At 40.6% G+C, this 17724-nt stretch overlaps 1 protein-coding gene across 1 annotated transcript in view; it reads right to left on the reverse strand.

Moving 5' to 3' along the window:
* Ptprg (protein tyrosine phosphatase receptor type G) overlaps window positions 1-17724 on the reverse strand; it is a gene marked incomplete at its 5' end in the record, with an annotated part of 117797 nt that overhangs the window by 28503 nt on the left and 71570 nt on the right. Inside the window, 4 exons of the mRNA XM_028760534.1 lie at window positions 627-761; window positions 954-1036; window positions 3717-3813; window positions 11331-11422. Of these exons, the coding sequence (XP_028616367.1) occupies window positions 627-761; window positions 954-1036; window positions 3717-3813; window positions 11331-11422 (407 nt within the window). The remainder of the gene's footprint in view (window positions 1-626; window positions 762-953; window positions 1037-3716; window positions 3814-11330; window positions 11423-17724) is intronic.

Below are 17724 nucleotides of genomic sequence, written 5' to 3' on the forward strand. Positions count from 1 at the left end.
GGAGAGACCCCTAAGAAGGAACCCTATATATCTGGCCAGAATGTGTTATAAAACAGTTTTAAGTACTACTTAGGCTGGTTTGGCAAAGTCTACTTGGGAATCTCTGTGTTACACCTGAGGTCACAGCCAGCAAAGTGGGGTTCCATAGATAGTGGATGTGAGGTGCAGTCTTTAGTCCAGCCTAAATCAGCACCGTCTTCAGAAGTTAAAAACACAGCTCATTCTGCTACCCTCTTCATGATGGTCAGTGGGGTTTGCCTCTGCTTTCCCCTCAGTTTCCTCCTTACACCACATTTCCCAGCGATGGACCCCGTTGGTTGCTGTCTGTCTCCTTTTCTTGTATGTTGTTCTTCCTTTGAGTCTGTTTCTCACCTCAGGTATGACAGTCTCTAAAAACCTCCACACTACAGGATGCATTCACTTTCCTCGATGCATGCCCTAACACACGCCTGAGTTACCATATTTAATTTTCACTCGGGACTCCTCAGCTCTTTCAGAGAACACAAACCCACGAGGAGAGAACAAGTCCTCCTGTTTGCACCTGGTCGGCTTCCTTCCCTACAGTGAGCAGGTGCTTAGCTCAGATTCATTCATAAAACACAGACAGTGAGGCAAGAGGCTCCTACCCTTCCTTTCTCCACAAGATTTGTGATCATGATGATGATTCCTGTATTTTGTTCCCAAATCATCCTCCAGAAGTCTTCAAAGGTGGACTTTAAAGGTCCCTGTGTGGCAATGTAGGCTTTCGCTTTGTTGTAACCCTTCAAAGACGACACAGCACAAAGTGAGATCAAAGTTTTAGCACAGCAGACTGGTTAATAATTCAAGTACCCTCCACACCGAACAGGCTGTGTTCTCAGTGACATTTCTGTGTGTGCTGCTAAAATAAACCCAACTACCTCTGCTGCAGTCTTTCATTTTCTAAAACAGGGTTAAGAATGTTTCTGACTTACGTCGACGTAGTTTGCATTAATGTAGTCACTGTGCTTAGAGTCCTTTCCTGGTAAAGGTCTTAACTTCACCCTACTGTGATCATCTACAGAGAAGAAAAGACAAAACAAAAATGTGACTGAAAACAGCAGCAGCCAGCAGCATCCTTACCTCAAGGTGACCTGGTGCCAAGACAAGCAGCTACCAAGCACAGCTTCAGGGCCATCCCACCATTGCTCAGCTGTTGCTACTCCAGACAGGTCCCAAGGGGTAAAATCATGGCTTTTACTAGTTTTTATAAAACTGCTGGAAATTCTGCAATCCTCCAAAATTTCATTTTCTGTTTCCTAACCAGACTCAAAGACTTTGATTATCAAGTCCTTCACTCCCCCAGTACTGTAAATGGGGGTGGGGGAGGGATGAGAATGCAAACATGAATAAGAATTCATGAGTTTGGATGTTGGGAAGAGTTGAGGGAAGGGGAAGAATATGATCAAAATGTATTGTATGAAAAAAAGTTTAAATGTTTTTTTATAAGTTGATTTTCTATGATGCCCATGTCTGTGGGGTGTTTCCCTGCCCTGTAAGAATGGATTCCAGCCACTTTCTCAGAACCAAGGGATTGGAAAGAACCAGAGCTTTGCCTATATTGTGATTCTGGCACACTCAGGATCTGGGTGTACTGGTTAATGTGACAATGCTTTGGTGTCCTTTGCTATATAAAGTCATGAACAAAGGGGGAGATGTACATGACAGGCAATGTGCACAGCATAGGAGTGGCTACAAGAACTCAGCTTCTGAGAAACAGAGATGACAACAATCTTTCAGCAAAATACTTCCAGCTGGGTAATGGTAATAATGGTGGCACTTTTAATCATGGGGGCAGAAGCAGGTAGATCTTTGTGAGTTCAAAACCAGCCTAGGTAACATAGCAAGTTCTAAGCTAGACAGGATTTCACAGAGGGGCTCTGTCTCAATAAATGACATGATTTCTGTATGAATTATACAAATGATGCATTGATTTTTTTTTTGTCCCATTTTACATGTACTTTCTGGTTGCTGTGTGGAAAGAATGATGTAATGTGCCCTTGCCAGACTCATGGTAAGAAGGTATGTTTATGGGCAAAGGCTCACATTCAAAGGATGAGAACTCCTGATTGGATCAGCCAACAAATACTGGTCACCCTGATCCACCCAAAGCCTAGGAGGGGAAGAAAAGACTTTTCCTGCTCCTTTTCACCTTCTCTTTACCCATTCATACAAACGAAACCAACAGTACTTACTCAAAACCAACCTGTCGTTCTTGACAAATAAAATGATCTCTATTCATAGACAATATGATCCAATATCCAGAAGCCCAAAGGACTTCACAAGAATTCTATTTTAGAATGAATGGGCCAGATAGAGCTGCATGAACTACAACCAACATATAAAAATCACCTGTACTTCTTGACACTGAACATCTTCATTTGCAACAAGCATCAGAAAGAATGAAGTGAGGCTGGGTAGAGGGATTCTGTAATGGCTGAGAGTACTTTCTGTCTTTGCAGAGGACTGGGGTTTCATTCTAAGTATCCACAAGGCAGCTAACACCTGTCTGTGACTTCAGTTCCAAGAGGATCTGATGCTCTCTTGTGGTCTCTGTGGGCACTTCATGTACATGGTGCACAGACATCCATGCAGGGAAATGCCCATGCTTATAAATACATCTCAGAAAACAATAACACAGGAATACTCTTCCCAAAAGAAGCAAATGCTTACGCAACACAAGTTTAAACCACAGTTGAAAGAAACAAGACCTAAGTAGAAGGACACTCACTTCTACAGCCCAAAGATAGTATTAAAATGGCAGTGGTTCTGGATTTAATCTCACGTTCAGTACAGTCCTTGTCGGAACCCTGGCTCAGTATCATGTAGTAAGAATCTAGTTGGTGCTAAAATTCATACGGAAATGCAAAAGGCTAAATCAGCATGAACAGGAGAATCTTAGTTTCCAATTTCAAACTTTGCCACAAAGCTGCCAATAATTACAGCAGTGTGGTGTTGGCAAAGGAACCCACACAGACATCGGAAATAAAATCCAGGATCAGGAGTAACTCATTACCTTACAGTAAGATGACTGTCAATAAAAGTGCTAAACCAATTCAATGAGGGAGTATTCTTTAAATCTTAAGCCATAGTAAGTAGATACAGAACACATAAAAAAAAAATTAATCCCAGTGGATCAACGACCTAAACAAGAATACTAAACCCACAAAACTCTAAAGACAAAAATACAAGAGTAAACTTGGTATGGTCTTCCTTTCTAAGATATGATCTTAAAAACAGCACCAACAATAAAAAACAGGTTAGGCTGGATGTTGACAGACTGTTGAAGAGTTGTTTTAGAGGGCACCATTAAGAAATGGCAAAGAATGAGCAGAATGTAGGGAACCCCACAATATATAAAGTTCAACAGTAAAGAGATAAAATTCAGCTAAGAAAATGTGGAAGAGTTAAAGATGAGAAAAGACTTTTTCCCAAGAAGATGTACAGATGGTCAGTGAGCACATAAAAAAGTACCACACAATCCTAGCCATCCAGGTAATCGTTAGGGATGTGCATCTGTCAGCTCTCACTTCATCCTATCACACAGGCAGAAAACACCCCCACACTGCATAGACCACGTGATAAACTAGCTTTCAATTGCCAGCCTTTTTCAGCACTCTGGTTCTGTCTGGCTTTTGATGCAGCATGAAGACTTAATTTTCCTTACAGAAGAAGGTAATCTAAAGGTTATTACTCACATGCTAAAATGTTGATGTATCTGTTTTTGTGCTTGTTGTCTGGATGATTGGAGTGTTCTGCAGTGATGTTCATATCAGCTGTACAGCGCTGGACTTCCTGATGAAAAAAAAACAAGGCTTTAGACACACTAGAAATCAATAGAAACTGCCACCGTGCATCATGCAACATGCTATCAGCACAGCTACATACATGACAGTAGTTCTCTAAGACCACACTGTAGCTGAAGAATGCTCAGGGCCTAGTGCCAGGGAAGCTAGAGTGTATCTTAATGCACACATTAATCCATTTGTTGAAATGAACCTAGAGCACTACCAATCATATAAGGTGCAGCACATTACACAGAGGACAAAAATTAATATTGTCATTTTATAAGAACCCTGAGATTCATTATGCAGTCCTGTAAAACAAAATGTCCTTTATACTGGAAACAATTTCATGTACGCATGTTTCCCATGTATCTCGACTACATCACAAGTTCGTGTGGAGTGACTTGCCTAGTCTGTCTAGGTTTGTCTAAGTATACTGCTATTATGGTGAAACCACCTAATGTTGTAGTTCTCATTATCTGACGTCATCTTATGTGGTATGACTCCTCCGTCCTCTATGCACACACCCATACCTACAGATACAGCTATAGAGAGCCAGAGGCGAAGGGTCTACTCAGCCCCGACAGGGCCATTGTGTCCTCTATCTCAATCAGGTCTGAGCATTGCTGTAACCATAGCAGGCATGGGGACAATGTGAACTTGGCTTCATTCATTCACTTTTGACCTGGTATTTGGGTAGTACCAAACAATATCTCCTTTAGAGTCTGAGTTACAAAAGAATCGCTTTTTAAATAAATCATAGTCTATAAGGAAAAAAAAAGACTGTTAGCCAAATGTGATCAACAGAGAAGAGGACTGAGGAAAAAAATATGGGAATAAAAATAGAGGAACCGAGGGAGGCTTAAAATAGGACATGGCAATTCACTGGAGTCTTACAGGATGCACGGGAACTTCCAAGAGGGACAATACACCAGGATTTGCAATGTGCTTGTAGACTGCCTGGCCTCGTTTCACAGACAGAACTCCACAAGCTAAAAAGTCTGTTTGAAATAACAGTCATGTTTAGCCCAACTAATTCTCTTGACTGGCTCAGATACAGTTGGCCTTGATTAACTGTTTGTGAACTCGAGTTTTAGTCAACTGAACTTTCGTTAGAAACACAGTGGTGTCAGGAGCAAGACTGCTTCACTACCCCAGCCCCAGATATAAACATCTATTGGCCCAATATAAGGTGGCTGAAAAGCAAATTCGTGTGCCCTGAATGTGTCCAACACAAAGAGACACCAAGCTAACCAATAAGGAAGTCATTAGCAGTGCGTAGCTGCTGCTATGACCAGGAACAACAGCATGAGATCACCAGGGGAATGTTTGACATATGGCAGACAATTTAGTTTCACAAAGCAGCTCCATATAGCATCCATGCAGTTAACAGCAAGATCAACACCGATCGTCTTAGAGAACCACAAAGTACTTCCTAGGGAGGAGCCCTTTGTCCACAAGGAGCATCTCTGAGGTAAAATAACAAGATATAAAGGGTTGTGATCTTTTCAAGGGAACCATATTATTGAGTTTCCAATACCTGGAAGCCTATATTCAGTTTTTCATAACTGTAGATCATCCCAGCTATCACTAAAGAAAAGACCCTGTAGGCATCAATGTGGGAGTGTTTTGTTTTTGTGATTCTTACCTGTTTCTTACCCCTACTAAGTGTGATAGATTCTGCTATCTTTTGTTCTATTCTAGTGTATGACTCAGTTTTATAAACAGTGGCTTAAAGGGCCATAGGGTTGCCTTTGGCTCTTTTTTTCTAAAATGAAAAAAAAAAGTATATGTACAAGATTGAGAGACTACTATCTCAACACTGGCCAAAACACAGCAATGCTAATTCTTGAGAATACTGGGACTTGCTTTCTGGAATTGCTCTAAAAGCTTGAGGGCAGTTTAAGGCAAAACATTTCACAAATGGCTTTGCATCTTAAATTGCATCACTCTCTACACAAACCCCAGAGACAAGTCAGCACCCTGCTGCAGCTGCTCGGGGAAGGCCATCCTTTTTGGCAGGCACCCTTTAAAGCAGAGATGGTCAGACATTTCATACTGAGAGATCTTAGCCTTGAGTTCTTTGCTTTGAGATCCATTGTCTATTGATTTTTTTCTTCTCTCCCCTGTTCTATGGATCTGACTACCCTAGCCATGGACAGAGCTGGGCCTCTGCTACAATAAACTGCAATTGACTAGGGCTGCATTTATAAAGCCGTCATTTAAGGCAGCCAATCAAATCGTTTTTTGTTTTCTAAAACCCCTGGTCTGAGTTGTTCTCTCTATTGCCTATTTCCAATTATGTGAATGACATAAAGAATCGTAAGTAATCCTAGGTCTGCTTTTATTAGAACTGGTGGGTTTGACTAAGGCCTTTAGATTTTGCTTTATGAATAATAATATCACCTGTGACTCCTTGCCGTGTGGCCTGGCTGATTCAGATGCTGATAATATCGTGTGATCCTGGAGTGGCTGTTCTCTATCAGAATTGGTATTTCAAAGATAATGTGATTTTAATAGGTACTACATCCTTTTAAAGTGACCCTGGCTGATGGTGTGTGCACAGGAAACTATTTAGTTAGTACTTTGATGAGAATTTTAAGGTTAGGCTTGTTTGTACTTTATTGTCTATATAACAAATCTAGAATTCTAAAAGTAGATATTCTGAATATTGATAGATACACACCACAGGGAGGGCCAAGAGAAAATAGTGGGATTAAAAGGAAAAACATTAAGTTAATAATAAGACATGAAAATACTATCATTTACTACTGGCAGAATTCTTCGGGAGATGTACTGAGTTCAATCTCCTTCTGCTTGGAGTTGTTGCGGGGGAGAGGCCATCTAGAGGGCATGGGAAGGCCTGCTAGTCTACCTTTCTGTGGCACCATTCAAACAAATACTACCTACATATCTTTCAGATAACCCAATAAAGAACTCTGGGAGAAAATCCTTTGGACCTGATGTGTTAAGTGGACTAACATACAGACAGTGCAATGCATTATTAGGTCATGACTAGTCCAGAGCCGTTGAAATCCAACAGAGAACTGATCCTCAACAGAGATTTGCTAAGCTATGACTTTACCATCTTGACCTTGGCCATTACATCTGACTTCCTTCCAATGCAGGAACCTGTAGAATTCCTTTACCACCCTTTCAGATTCTTATCTTCTATCAGCTCCTGTTCTCATCTCAGACAGCTTTAAATCTGTGCTCTTCAGAAAGGCAGCATGGTTCCCCATAGTCCTTTACCACCATTCATTGTTCCACCCCCACTATTCAAATCCATGGTCTTTGCTCCCAGCAGCTGCCCTGTTCTATTATTCCACAGCTCGTCTAGGAAATAAAATTCTTTTCAGACACAATGTCATAAAGTTTAATAAAATTGTCCAACCCCTTTTATAAAAGGCTTTACTTAAACAGTTACTTTTCTTGATAAGAATTTAAAACGAATTTCTAAGCCAGGTGGTGGTGACACACACCTTTAATCTCAGTACTAGAGAGGCAGAGGTAGGTGGATCTCTGAGTTCAAGGCCAGCCTGGTCTGTACAGTGAATTCCAGGACAGCCAGGGCTACACAGAAAAACCCTGTCTTGAGAAAACAAACCAAACCCAACCCAATCCAACCCAATCCAACCCAATCCAACCTAACCCAAACAAACAAACAAAGAGACAGACAGATAGACAGACAGACAAACACACATTTCTTTAACATTCAAGACCAAATATGGTCTGCCATATGTTCAGAAGCTCCTCCAGGGTCAGCTTCTGCCACCCCCCACCCCCCAGTCTTTGTGGAGTATGACATCTTTTTCCAGGGATTTCCACATCAGTAGCACTCACTGAAGTCTCCATTCGTGACACAAAACCATGGGGCCACTAGTCCCTCAGTGCATGGGCTCAGGTGGACAAGCTTTATGTTTTTGACTTAAGATGAGCAACCAGTCCACATTTAGCCCAGTAGTTAATTGGAGCAGAGTCCATCCCCAAAGGATTATAGCAAGGGCCATGGACCTCTGGCCTCATTTCCATGTCCAGCCTTTAAACTTCTGATACCTCTAGCCCCCGTGTATTAGCTGTACTTTAGAAGCCTTCCACTTTATGATTGGGGGGAGAAGAGGTTTTTGATATTAAAACAAAAACAAAATCAAGCCACTCTGGGAAAGGCACTCTCCAGGAAGCCCAGTGAGCAAGTCAGTTCAGGTAGCCAGGAGAACGGAACCGGGAGACACTAGCCTAAGATGAGACACACTATGATTTGCACAGGCTGGAGAATCTTTGAGAGGTGTAATTCCCCAGCTTTGGAGACTGTTCACAATTTATCTGGTAAAGATGAAACACTGGTTTTCAGCTTTACCTCTAGACAAAGACACTATGTTACTCAAGTGGGCTGTTCCCAACCCCCTCCCCAGCAACAGCATTCTTAAAATATGACAGTTTTTTAATCCCAAGATTTAAAAACCAGATAAGACAAAGAGAGCCAGCACTGAAATAGCCAGTTAAAACTCACAAGGCCTCTCTCCCGACACAACTGGAGAGCCTCATGAAGTGCTAGGGCTCTGGTTTGTTTTAGCCTATTTCTTTGTTATTTCTCTCTAGTCTCCTCCCAGCACCACCAAATGGAACTCTGTAGGGCGAGGATTCTAGTTCATCTCTGCACCTTGCACATAGACAAGGATTAGTTGATACTCACTTATTGTACCTGGCCTCACTAACTCCAAGCCTGAGGGGTTATTCTTACAAAGATCAGAGATTTGATAATGAGAGGCTTCTGTTTAGATGTTGAGTAGGATTTCTGTAAGCCACATTTGCATCTGAAAAGGTTTTTGTAACAGAAAGATCATGTACTTCTTACCTACACATGTAGGAGAGGGCCCCAAACACCTCCATCCTTACCTACACATGTAGGAGAGGGCCCCAAACACCTCCATCCTTACCTACACATGTAGGAGAGGGCCCCAAACACCTCCATCCTTACCTACACATGTAGGAGAGAGCCCCAAACACCTCCACCCCATTTTATTTTTTGCTAAGGCACAGATACATGACAGTCAGGCACAACCTTGTTTATTTTTCTTGACTCCAGCTCATTACAGGACAGGACTTTCACAAGTCTGGAGGATACTGGGGTTCACCAAATGGCTTGGAGTTTGACAGCAAAGGCCTCAATCCCCTGCTGCTGCCATTTCAAAACCTGGCCACCTAATATCTTCGTTTTCTTCTGGATAAAGTTTTTTCAACTTTACAATGAGGTCATTGAGAAGTGAGATCAAAGAAATGAGTGATGTAATACACCACAGTAAACAATACACCGCGCTAAGGAAGCTGGCCGTGGTTGTTCCTCACAGTGGAGGGAAATCTGCTGATGAGCTTATACTCTGTGACCATACTAGTGGGTTCATTCTAATTAGTTACTCTTCCTATTACACAAAATCTCTTTTTTGGCCCTTCTTTACATGGTTAGCTACTCTCTCTGCGTATAAAATAGCCTTACTCTCTCACATGGCTTCTTACTACCTTTCCCTTTTAGCAAGGTTACTGAAATGGAAAATGTGTTTGTTTAAGAATCCTTCAAAGCTTTGGTAAATTTTAAAGGCCACAGTATATTGGGTCTCATCATTGTCCACTCTATGTCTCTGCTTTACTATTCTTTTCCAGAAGAATTCTTCTGATTTGAAGTAACTCAGCTTTCAGTTTCCCCAGGTGGAGTCAGGAGACACTAATAAGAGGTATAGTGGGTGTTTCTGCTTAGCTTCCCCCGCCAACTGGCACTAACTACCAGCCCACAGTACTGATGCTAGGTGAGTTAACCGTTAACCCACAGTATTAATATTTCTAGGATAGAAATAGGACACAAATAAATGCCCAGGATTTGTTCCCAGGCATGATTTTGATACGGCCGAGCCCATCTTTAAGTCAGATCAAGTATACAGAGGTGTAGCTGATTATTTTGAATAATTAAATGGTGTCAAAACCAGCTGTGATGAATAGCACTGGGGTCTCAAACCATAAATAATTGAGAAACCGGAGGTGCATTTGATCATCCTGATCAAATTCTGTTCTCTAGAGGATAAATGTTTGTCCTGAATACCATCAACATGGTTAAACGCCTCAATATTGGTGGTCAGTCATCCAGCCAACAGTCAATTGAACTAAATCACTTTAACAGCACACACATTTGCTGTCCTCATGAATACAAAATGTTTGACTTAAGCCATGTTCTTTGTCATAGAACAGGCACCTTTTGAGGTCAGCATACAATAGCAGCATTAAATACTTGACATGCATTTGTTCATTCCACAAAAGCCAAGTTCTTTCTCTCTACCACTGTTGCTATCACTGTTTCCAATAAAAATCTAAATCCAAACTAAACAACAAAACAAAACAAAAACAGAACAAAACTAACAACAAAAAAAACCTCAGAGAAAAACTTAATTTAACCTGGGATGTCAATATAATTGCCTTTCTGATGGCCCTTGGGGTTTCCAAATTTGCATAGAGACAGGGGCTCTGGTCCCATTTTCTCATTGTTCATGCAAGATAATTGCACTTCCTAGCTGTATGTGTCCTTCATGGTCCCCAAGTGCTGACTTCCCATTCCTTTATTTGAGCCCTATATCCAATTGTGCAAGAAGAGGTGGGGTGAGAAATGATCTTTACCGTCATTTCCATTACACTATAGAAATGGAACGAGAAATCCACTCACCCCTACAGCTAGAAGACAGCTGAGCTGCCATGAAAGCCTGCCCTGCTCCACACAGGCCCTGCTGCCAGGGATGCGCTTCAGTGAAGAAAAGGGCAGTCTGTTTAATAGCTCCTCATTGACACCCTGTCACTGCTGAACTGGCACGGGACCCAGAGCTGGCAGCGAGGGACCCGCCATTTCTCTACCTTGTTTCCTACACACCAGCTCTTAAAATCAGAAGGCTGTGTTAACCCACATCGCCTCTTCAAGGATTAATACTCACGAAAACAACAACAGTCAATTAATAATTAATCCAGCACTTTCTAGATGTTTATTTTTTAGCCTAACAACTTTATGATGTGGGTGACATTAGCACCATTTTTAAGGATGAGGAAAGTGGGGATCAGAGATGAAGTGATTGGCCCAAGAACTTAGGAAGCTCACTTCTGGCAGAGCCAGCACTTTCTTTGATGCCAAACCTCCTGTCTCTACGATACCATGTACATCCCAGAAATGACATGGAATCAGGGAGCTTGGCAGTGTGACTGTGCTCCTCCTAAGATTTAAGAACCAGAGAACTCATCCTCACAGACTGTCCTTCCCTCAACCAGTATGCCTGATCTTCCACAGACCTATACATGCAGAACATCTGAAGCCAACTCCCTCTCTCTGCATCTTCTTGGGGAAATGTTTGCAAGAACATCAGTAGAAAGAGAGAGACATCTCCAGTTGGCAGAGTTATTGTCCCGAGAATCTTAGAATAAATGCAGTTCATGCTTTCAAAAATTCTTATGAGATAAAAATAAGCTTTCTAGAAATTAGTTTTCAGTTTTGAGACATACCTCAAAATCTTCTGAGAACCCGTGCTGGCTATTGGAATAGAGCTCACCGATGTGTTTACCAAACTGTTTGACAGGAATGGCTTCCATGTCATCTGGAGGAATAAAATAATACTCAGGATCACACAGAATACACTCATAAAACAAATGACATTTAGAAAGCAAATCAGACTTAAGATAAATATCTGCCAAAAAATCATAAAATTGTATCAAGTGAAATACGTTTCTGAGGAAAGGTCTTAGACTTCATTTTACATCAAGGTCTAGTTAGGACCGTGATGCTTAGCAGCAGGCTAAATAAGTCATTTCAAAAATGACTTATCTATATACTTTATATATTTATCTATATACTTTTTTTACTCTTATTTTGAAGACAATTTACAAAGTTAAGGGCATACATCATACTCTTGCATAAAATTCTGGTTTTATCAAGGGTATTCTTTTGCCAAGAATCTTTGCTAATTCATAGGTTTTAAAATTTTTAGTTGTTATTCAATGTTTGGGGCTTGAACATGCAGCACTTACATTTACTCAAAGTCTCTGAAGTCTACTTGATCTTTTTCACTCAGATAGATGCCCTTGTACCAGCTGTACAAGCCATCTATCTTTAAGTGTTCAGAATTTTAGCTCAAGGCAGCTGTGTCTATATGGTGCCAAATAATCAATCTGATAGAATTAACTGGATTTTGTGTGTGTGTGTGTGTGTATGTGTGTGTGATGACAGCCTAGGTATAGATTCTGGAACACTCCACACACCCCAGTTTGTTTCGTCACTTTGAAAGGAACCTAATGCATGTTTTAGATTATTTACAGAGAGCCAGTCTGATCCCTGACTGTTTCTGCTAAATGGCCACACCCACCCCCTCACAGCCACTCGGAACTCCGCCTCCCTCAGCCCTCCCCCGAAAATATTTCCTTTAAAAAATATTCGGCTGAATTTGAGATAAACAACAGACATGACATTTACTTTATTCAGAGTGAAAGATCTTTGGCAAACGCACAAACATCTAAACTGCCGCAGATGCTTTTCTTAGCAAAGGGTATGAAGATCTGTATGTGTAAACGAGGTCCTACTTTGGCAAGAATTTTATAGATGCAGGCCTGACAATCTGATTTCTCTTCATCTGGTGACAGTTAACATTGACTCTGTCATTCTTTCTCCACTTCCTTTTGAGAGAGCAATGCTCTAGGGTGGCTTTTTGCATCTATTGACATTTTCAAACTTGAATCATTCTTCAGTGGAAAATAGCAACTCTTATACTTTGTTTAAGAAAGGTGATTTATATGTCCATAATCTAAGTAACTCAGCATTGCAACATTATTTAAACAGAATTGCTGGTACTCTGCAAACACAGATTATCTCCGTGTGAACAATTAAAGCCCTAATCACTTTAATAGTAAACTCTATGAAAAAAAATTGCCAAGTTATTTACAAATATTTCAGGATTGAATATGTTCATGAATATGCAATCACTTTGTACGCCCAAGAAATCTATAGCTTCCACGATCTAACCAGCATTAGCAAACTATGAAGAGCCAAAATGTTTGCCCAGAATATTTAGCAGAATGCTATTCAAGAAAAGTTTCCAAAATTATCTGATCACTTAAGATGTTTAGAAGTAAGTGAATTTTATAACAAGAGTCATATGGTAATGAGAGGTCCTCCAGCTGACTGAGAAAAGGATTAATATGCACAAAGTTGGGGAAATCTCAAAAATGTAAGTGTCCAAGGATAAACACATCTTTGGACTTTATAACAGTTCTCAAGGACAGAGTAACACAGTTAATAATTGGGTGACACCAATATTTTATTCTATGATCACTGTTTGGAATTTCTAAGTCCCAGAAATTTATGGCACTGGGATGAAGGACATGGAGCTTGGTTCAAAATGGAAAAAAAAAGTTTGTTATATTCAGATATTTCATGGGTAACATAAAATGTTTCAAGACATCAAGATGCTAAGGTAAACAACAACAACAACAAAAAAAAAAAACATGGCATTTGAAGGTCACAGACCATGGCAAGTCTGAAAAGAAATGCTTTCAAGTTCATAGTAAACTCCTTTTCTTCTAGAGTGTGATCAACTGCAAAACTCAAACTGCTTGTTAACTCATGATGGTGTGCAGTAAACTTAAGTAGCACTTAGTATGGTCATCATGGAAACACATGATGTACTATATCTTTCATTTGCATTTTTATCTAAGGAAACTAAGCCATACCCAATCCATACCTTCTGGATTCCTGGATACTATCAAAACCATCATTTGAGCACCACATGGGCAGATGTGCACACAGAGGCATGCTATATAGCCTGCTGCTAACTGCCCAGATAGCATATCACTTGTCCTTCACTCAAGATAAACACGACTGGGGTCCTATAACTTTTCTGTCATAAGATAAATACAACACAGCAATAAATGAGAAGTCCTGGTTAACTATTTCTCAGATAATTTTTCTAGTAAGTTTTATCAATGATTTTGACTTGGAGAGATCTCACTTGGTGTAGGAAAATGTCTATCTACAAGATGTTATTTTGTTCCAAAAAAGTTAGATTACAGATAATAGCAGAACCAATTAATGACCATTGCTTTGCTTACATCCACTGTGTATCAAAATGTGCCCTGGTATAAGTAATACGAGCCTCCTCCTCTTACAAGAAAACAATTTCTTAAAGATGAAGTGAAGGATGGTGTTCTAGTTTGGTTTCATGTTGCTCTGATGAAACACTCTGGCTAAAGGCATCTTGGAGAGGAAAGGAAGGGAGCCAAGGCAAGAGCTCAAGAGGGAATCTGGAGCAGAAAGCATAAAGAAGCGCTGCTTACTAGTTTGCTCCAGGTTTCCTTATACTGCCCTGGCCTGCATGCCTAGGGGATCTACAATGGGTTAAGGCCGTCTACATCAATTGGCAATCAAGAAAATGCTTCACAGATGTGCCCATAGGCTAATCAGGTGAAGGCAATTCTTCAACTGAGGGTCCCCCTTTTCCAGGATGTGTCAAGTTGACCACCAAGATTAGCCATCACAGATGGGTATGGCACAAAAAGTTGAGTGTTGATCCATAAGAGTGTGTTCTAACTCAGGACCAACTCAACCTTTATGTCTCCCAGTGGGTAACAGTTGTATAAATCACTGACTGGGCACTCAGGATCAGACAGATATTATGAAGATGGTCCCTGCTCATGGGCAACATTTGTGTCAGATCTCAAACCGACATAAGAAAGTGAGGGAAAAACCAGGATGTCATCTGTATATTGAATATTGCTGTTGCCACGAACATGCTGGGTGTGATCGGGAAACCACTGATGTAATGATTGCAGAAGCATGAGGAAAAGGGGCAGGCTAGAACTGAAGGCATGTTCTGCATAAACTCTAGACTTAGAAGTCAATTACTAGGATAGATGGGGAAACAGAATAAAGATGGAGTTGGTATAATTCAAAGAGAGACATCATTAAGCCTGTCCTGGTTGTCAAAGCCTATGATGACACTTTGAATGCACTCTTCTTTACAAGAACCAGGGAACAGAAATATCTTTGTGATACATATAAGGACACTTGAGGCCACTTAGCTAAAGTGAATGGCTGGGCTGAGCTTTGGTGAACTCAGAGCCTGGGCTGCTATGTACTGTCTTCATTCTTAAAGTTAGAAGAGGTTAAAAGAAGAACATGGCATTGAGCAGAATACCTTGATTACACTGACAAATAATGGTCACTCTGTGCCAGGATTCTCATTTGCAGAATTTTCTGCTATAGAATATCTGTTAGGTGAAAATGAGGCCACCTCGAGTTATCACTAAAGCCCTTGATTGTAAATATAAAAATGTTTGATATAATCAGCTAAGAATCAGAATCCAAAGTGTGAACTTCTGTTATCAAATATGATCATTCATTCTTAGCTCCAAAGGTTTAGCTTTCTGTGATGAAGAATTACACCACGAAAATGGCAGTCCTTTCATGTGGACTAATCCACAAGAAGACCCCATCTTAGTCTCTGACTTGTAGGTGCCAACAGCAGGGCATTAGAGGATAGAGGGAAGAAAGCAACTTTTACTCAGAAGAAGGCATCAAAGCTTAGATAACGGTGAGCTCACATGCCACTGCTAGCAGTAAGGACCAATGCATCTGAACAGAAAGAAAGTCCCCTTCACAGATCCACAGTAAGTCCTTGCATCTTTAGAATGATAAGCAGTAACTTCCCAATACCTTAGGCTTCTCCAATCTACTCTATCCATGCCAGATTTAATGTCTCTCTTAATCTTAAGGAAAATCTGATAAAAAGAGAAAAGGTTAACTTTCTTGCTGTTATCTATGGTTTGACACTACAGAGAAAAAAAAAATCAATAGCAAAGGCTAGCCCCAACCATCTTACCCAGCCATCAGGAGAATTATGTTCTATTTATCAGTCCTGTCTAATCAACAGCTTCTACCAATCAGGCATGGACACTCAATAGGATGAGCAGAAAAGTCAAAGCCATGTTGCCTGGGCTATGGCAGCCTCTTTGAGACTGCCTGGAACATCTAGGGGGAAATGACAGCAATGACAACGCCTAGTTCACTGAGTGCTATCAGAGACATCAAGTGAGGACTTGAAAGATGCTTGGCATTTGGTGACTATATGATAGCCGTGAGTTGTCATTAGGTACTACTTGCTCTCCCTGTACCATATAACCCAGGGGAGAAATCACATGATCTAGGAAAATGAAGGCACTTGCCCAGTGTCTATCAGCCCTATGCCGGGACCAGGCCGCTTCCAGAGCCAGGTTCGCTTTTAGTACAGACCTGGCATTTGAACGGAATTTTCCCACAACAACAACAAAATCAAAATGATATGCCTGCTTCACTGCCTGAAAAGCTTACATTGGATCACTGGTGGCCTTGTTGATGCCAAGGTGCTAGCTGCTGAGTCTGCTGGATAAAGATCTATTCAAGAAAATATCCCTCTTGCTGATTTGGGATGTGGATGGGCATGTTTATAAAAAAAAGTAGAATTACCATTTCAGACATCCTTAGGTCACCCACTCTGTTAAAAAAAAAATCCTTGTGTACGGTTCACTTAACCCTCAGCAAATTTTTAAACCTTATCCCAAATTCCAGCTGACTCTGCATACAGGCAGGGAGAACATACACAACTCTAGTACAGGACTCCACTTCCCTGCTGCTCAAATGCTTCCCCACTCTTCCCACTGACACAGGATCTGGTCCTCATAAGCACATCTCTAGTAGATAGACCTCAATCCCAAGAGCCTAGTTTCCTTCTGACTGCCTGTCTAGCATCCCAGAGTCCAATTTCAGGCCTCTAGGATTGGTCCAGGTCAACATAGGAAGATAAAATAAACACAAAAGAATGCTATCAAGATTGTAGTTCTCAAGTTACAGCACAATAAGTAGATTTTTGTTTCAATCAAACTTGGGATGTAAGGAGCATTTGGAGATGAGAGTACTTTATTTCTTGACATAAAAGAAATCTTTTCATTTATGACACAATGAAGTCAACAAAGAAAGGCGTTCATTATAGTCAAAAGGCCAATGAATCTCCTTTGGAGATAATTTTCGTATGAATAAAATATACCAACAAGGTTGATTTAATCCCAAGGGTTTTAAACAACATATATAAATCCTTTTATATGCTGGCACCCAGCTGAAGCTGGTGACCTTCCAATTATTAGGCTGTATTTTAACTGCAGGGATGGTGTGAATCATTTCTGGGTTCCTAGGCTATGGGTAGCCCCCACATTTTGTTAAGTTTTCTAATTTCTGGAGAAAACATTTTTAGGGACATTTGATTTTGACATGTTACACATCTGTATAAACACACTTGTATATAAAAGTGTTTGCTTTTAGCCGGTTAGTTTTAAGAACTAACTTTTAATTTTAAAAAGTGTATCTACAAAAGAAGTCTAAAAGAATCTACTATAGCAAATACAATCTTGATACAATGTACACTGGTAATGCTTCATTAAGAACTTATAAAAATTTTATTCACATTTGTTGTTTCAAAAGAACAGCATCTGACAAGGAGCACAGTTCACTGGCAGAATGTTTGCCTAGGAGATCTGTGGCATATACATGCATACATGTGTGCATATTCACATACATATATATATTCATACAAACATTCACACATATACTTACACACACACACACACACACACACACACACACACACACACACACAAAGAGATCTTCCACATGCTTAGTTATTTTGTTACTTTTAATTATCAACATTGTGTGATGCTAAGACTGAGCCACAGGCTTCAGGAATGTGGGAAAGCATTCTACCCAAGAGTAACATGCCCAAAATTAGTCTTGTTGTGGAGCTTTGGGAGGGCATGCCTTTCTGTGTAGTATAGGTTAGCCTTAAACTCATGAGCCTCTCCTCTGGATCTTGATTGGTGGGGT

The sequence above is a fragment of the Grammomys surdaster genome, unplaced genomic scaffold (genome assembly GCF_004785775.1).
Source record: "Grammomys surdaster isolate TR1022 unplaced genomic scaffold, NIH_TR_1.0 126546, whole genome shotgun sequence".
Classification (NCBI taxonomy): Eukaryota; Metazoa; Chordata; class Mammalia; order Rodentia; family Muridae; genus Grammomys; species Grammomys surdaster.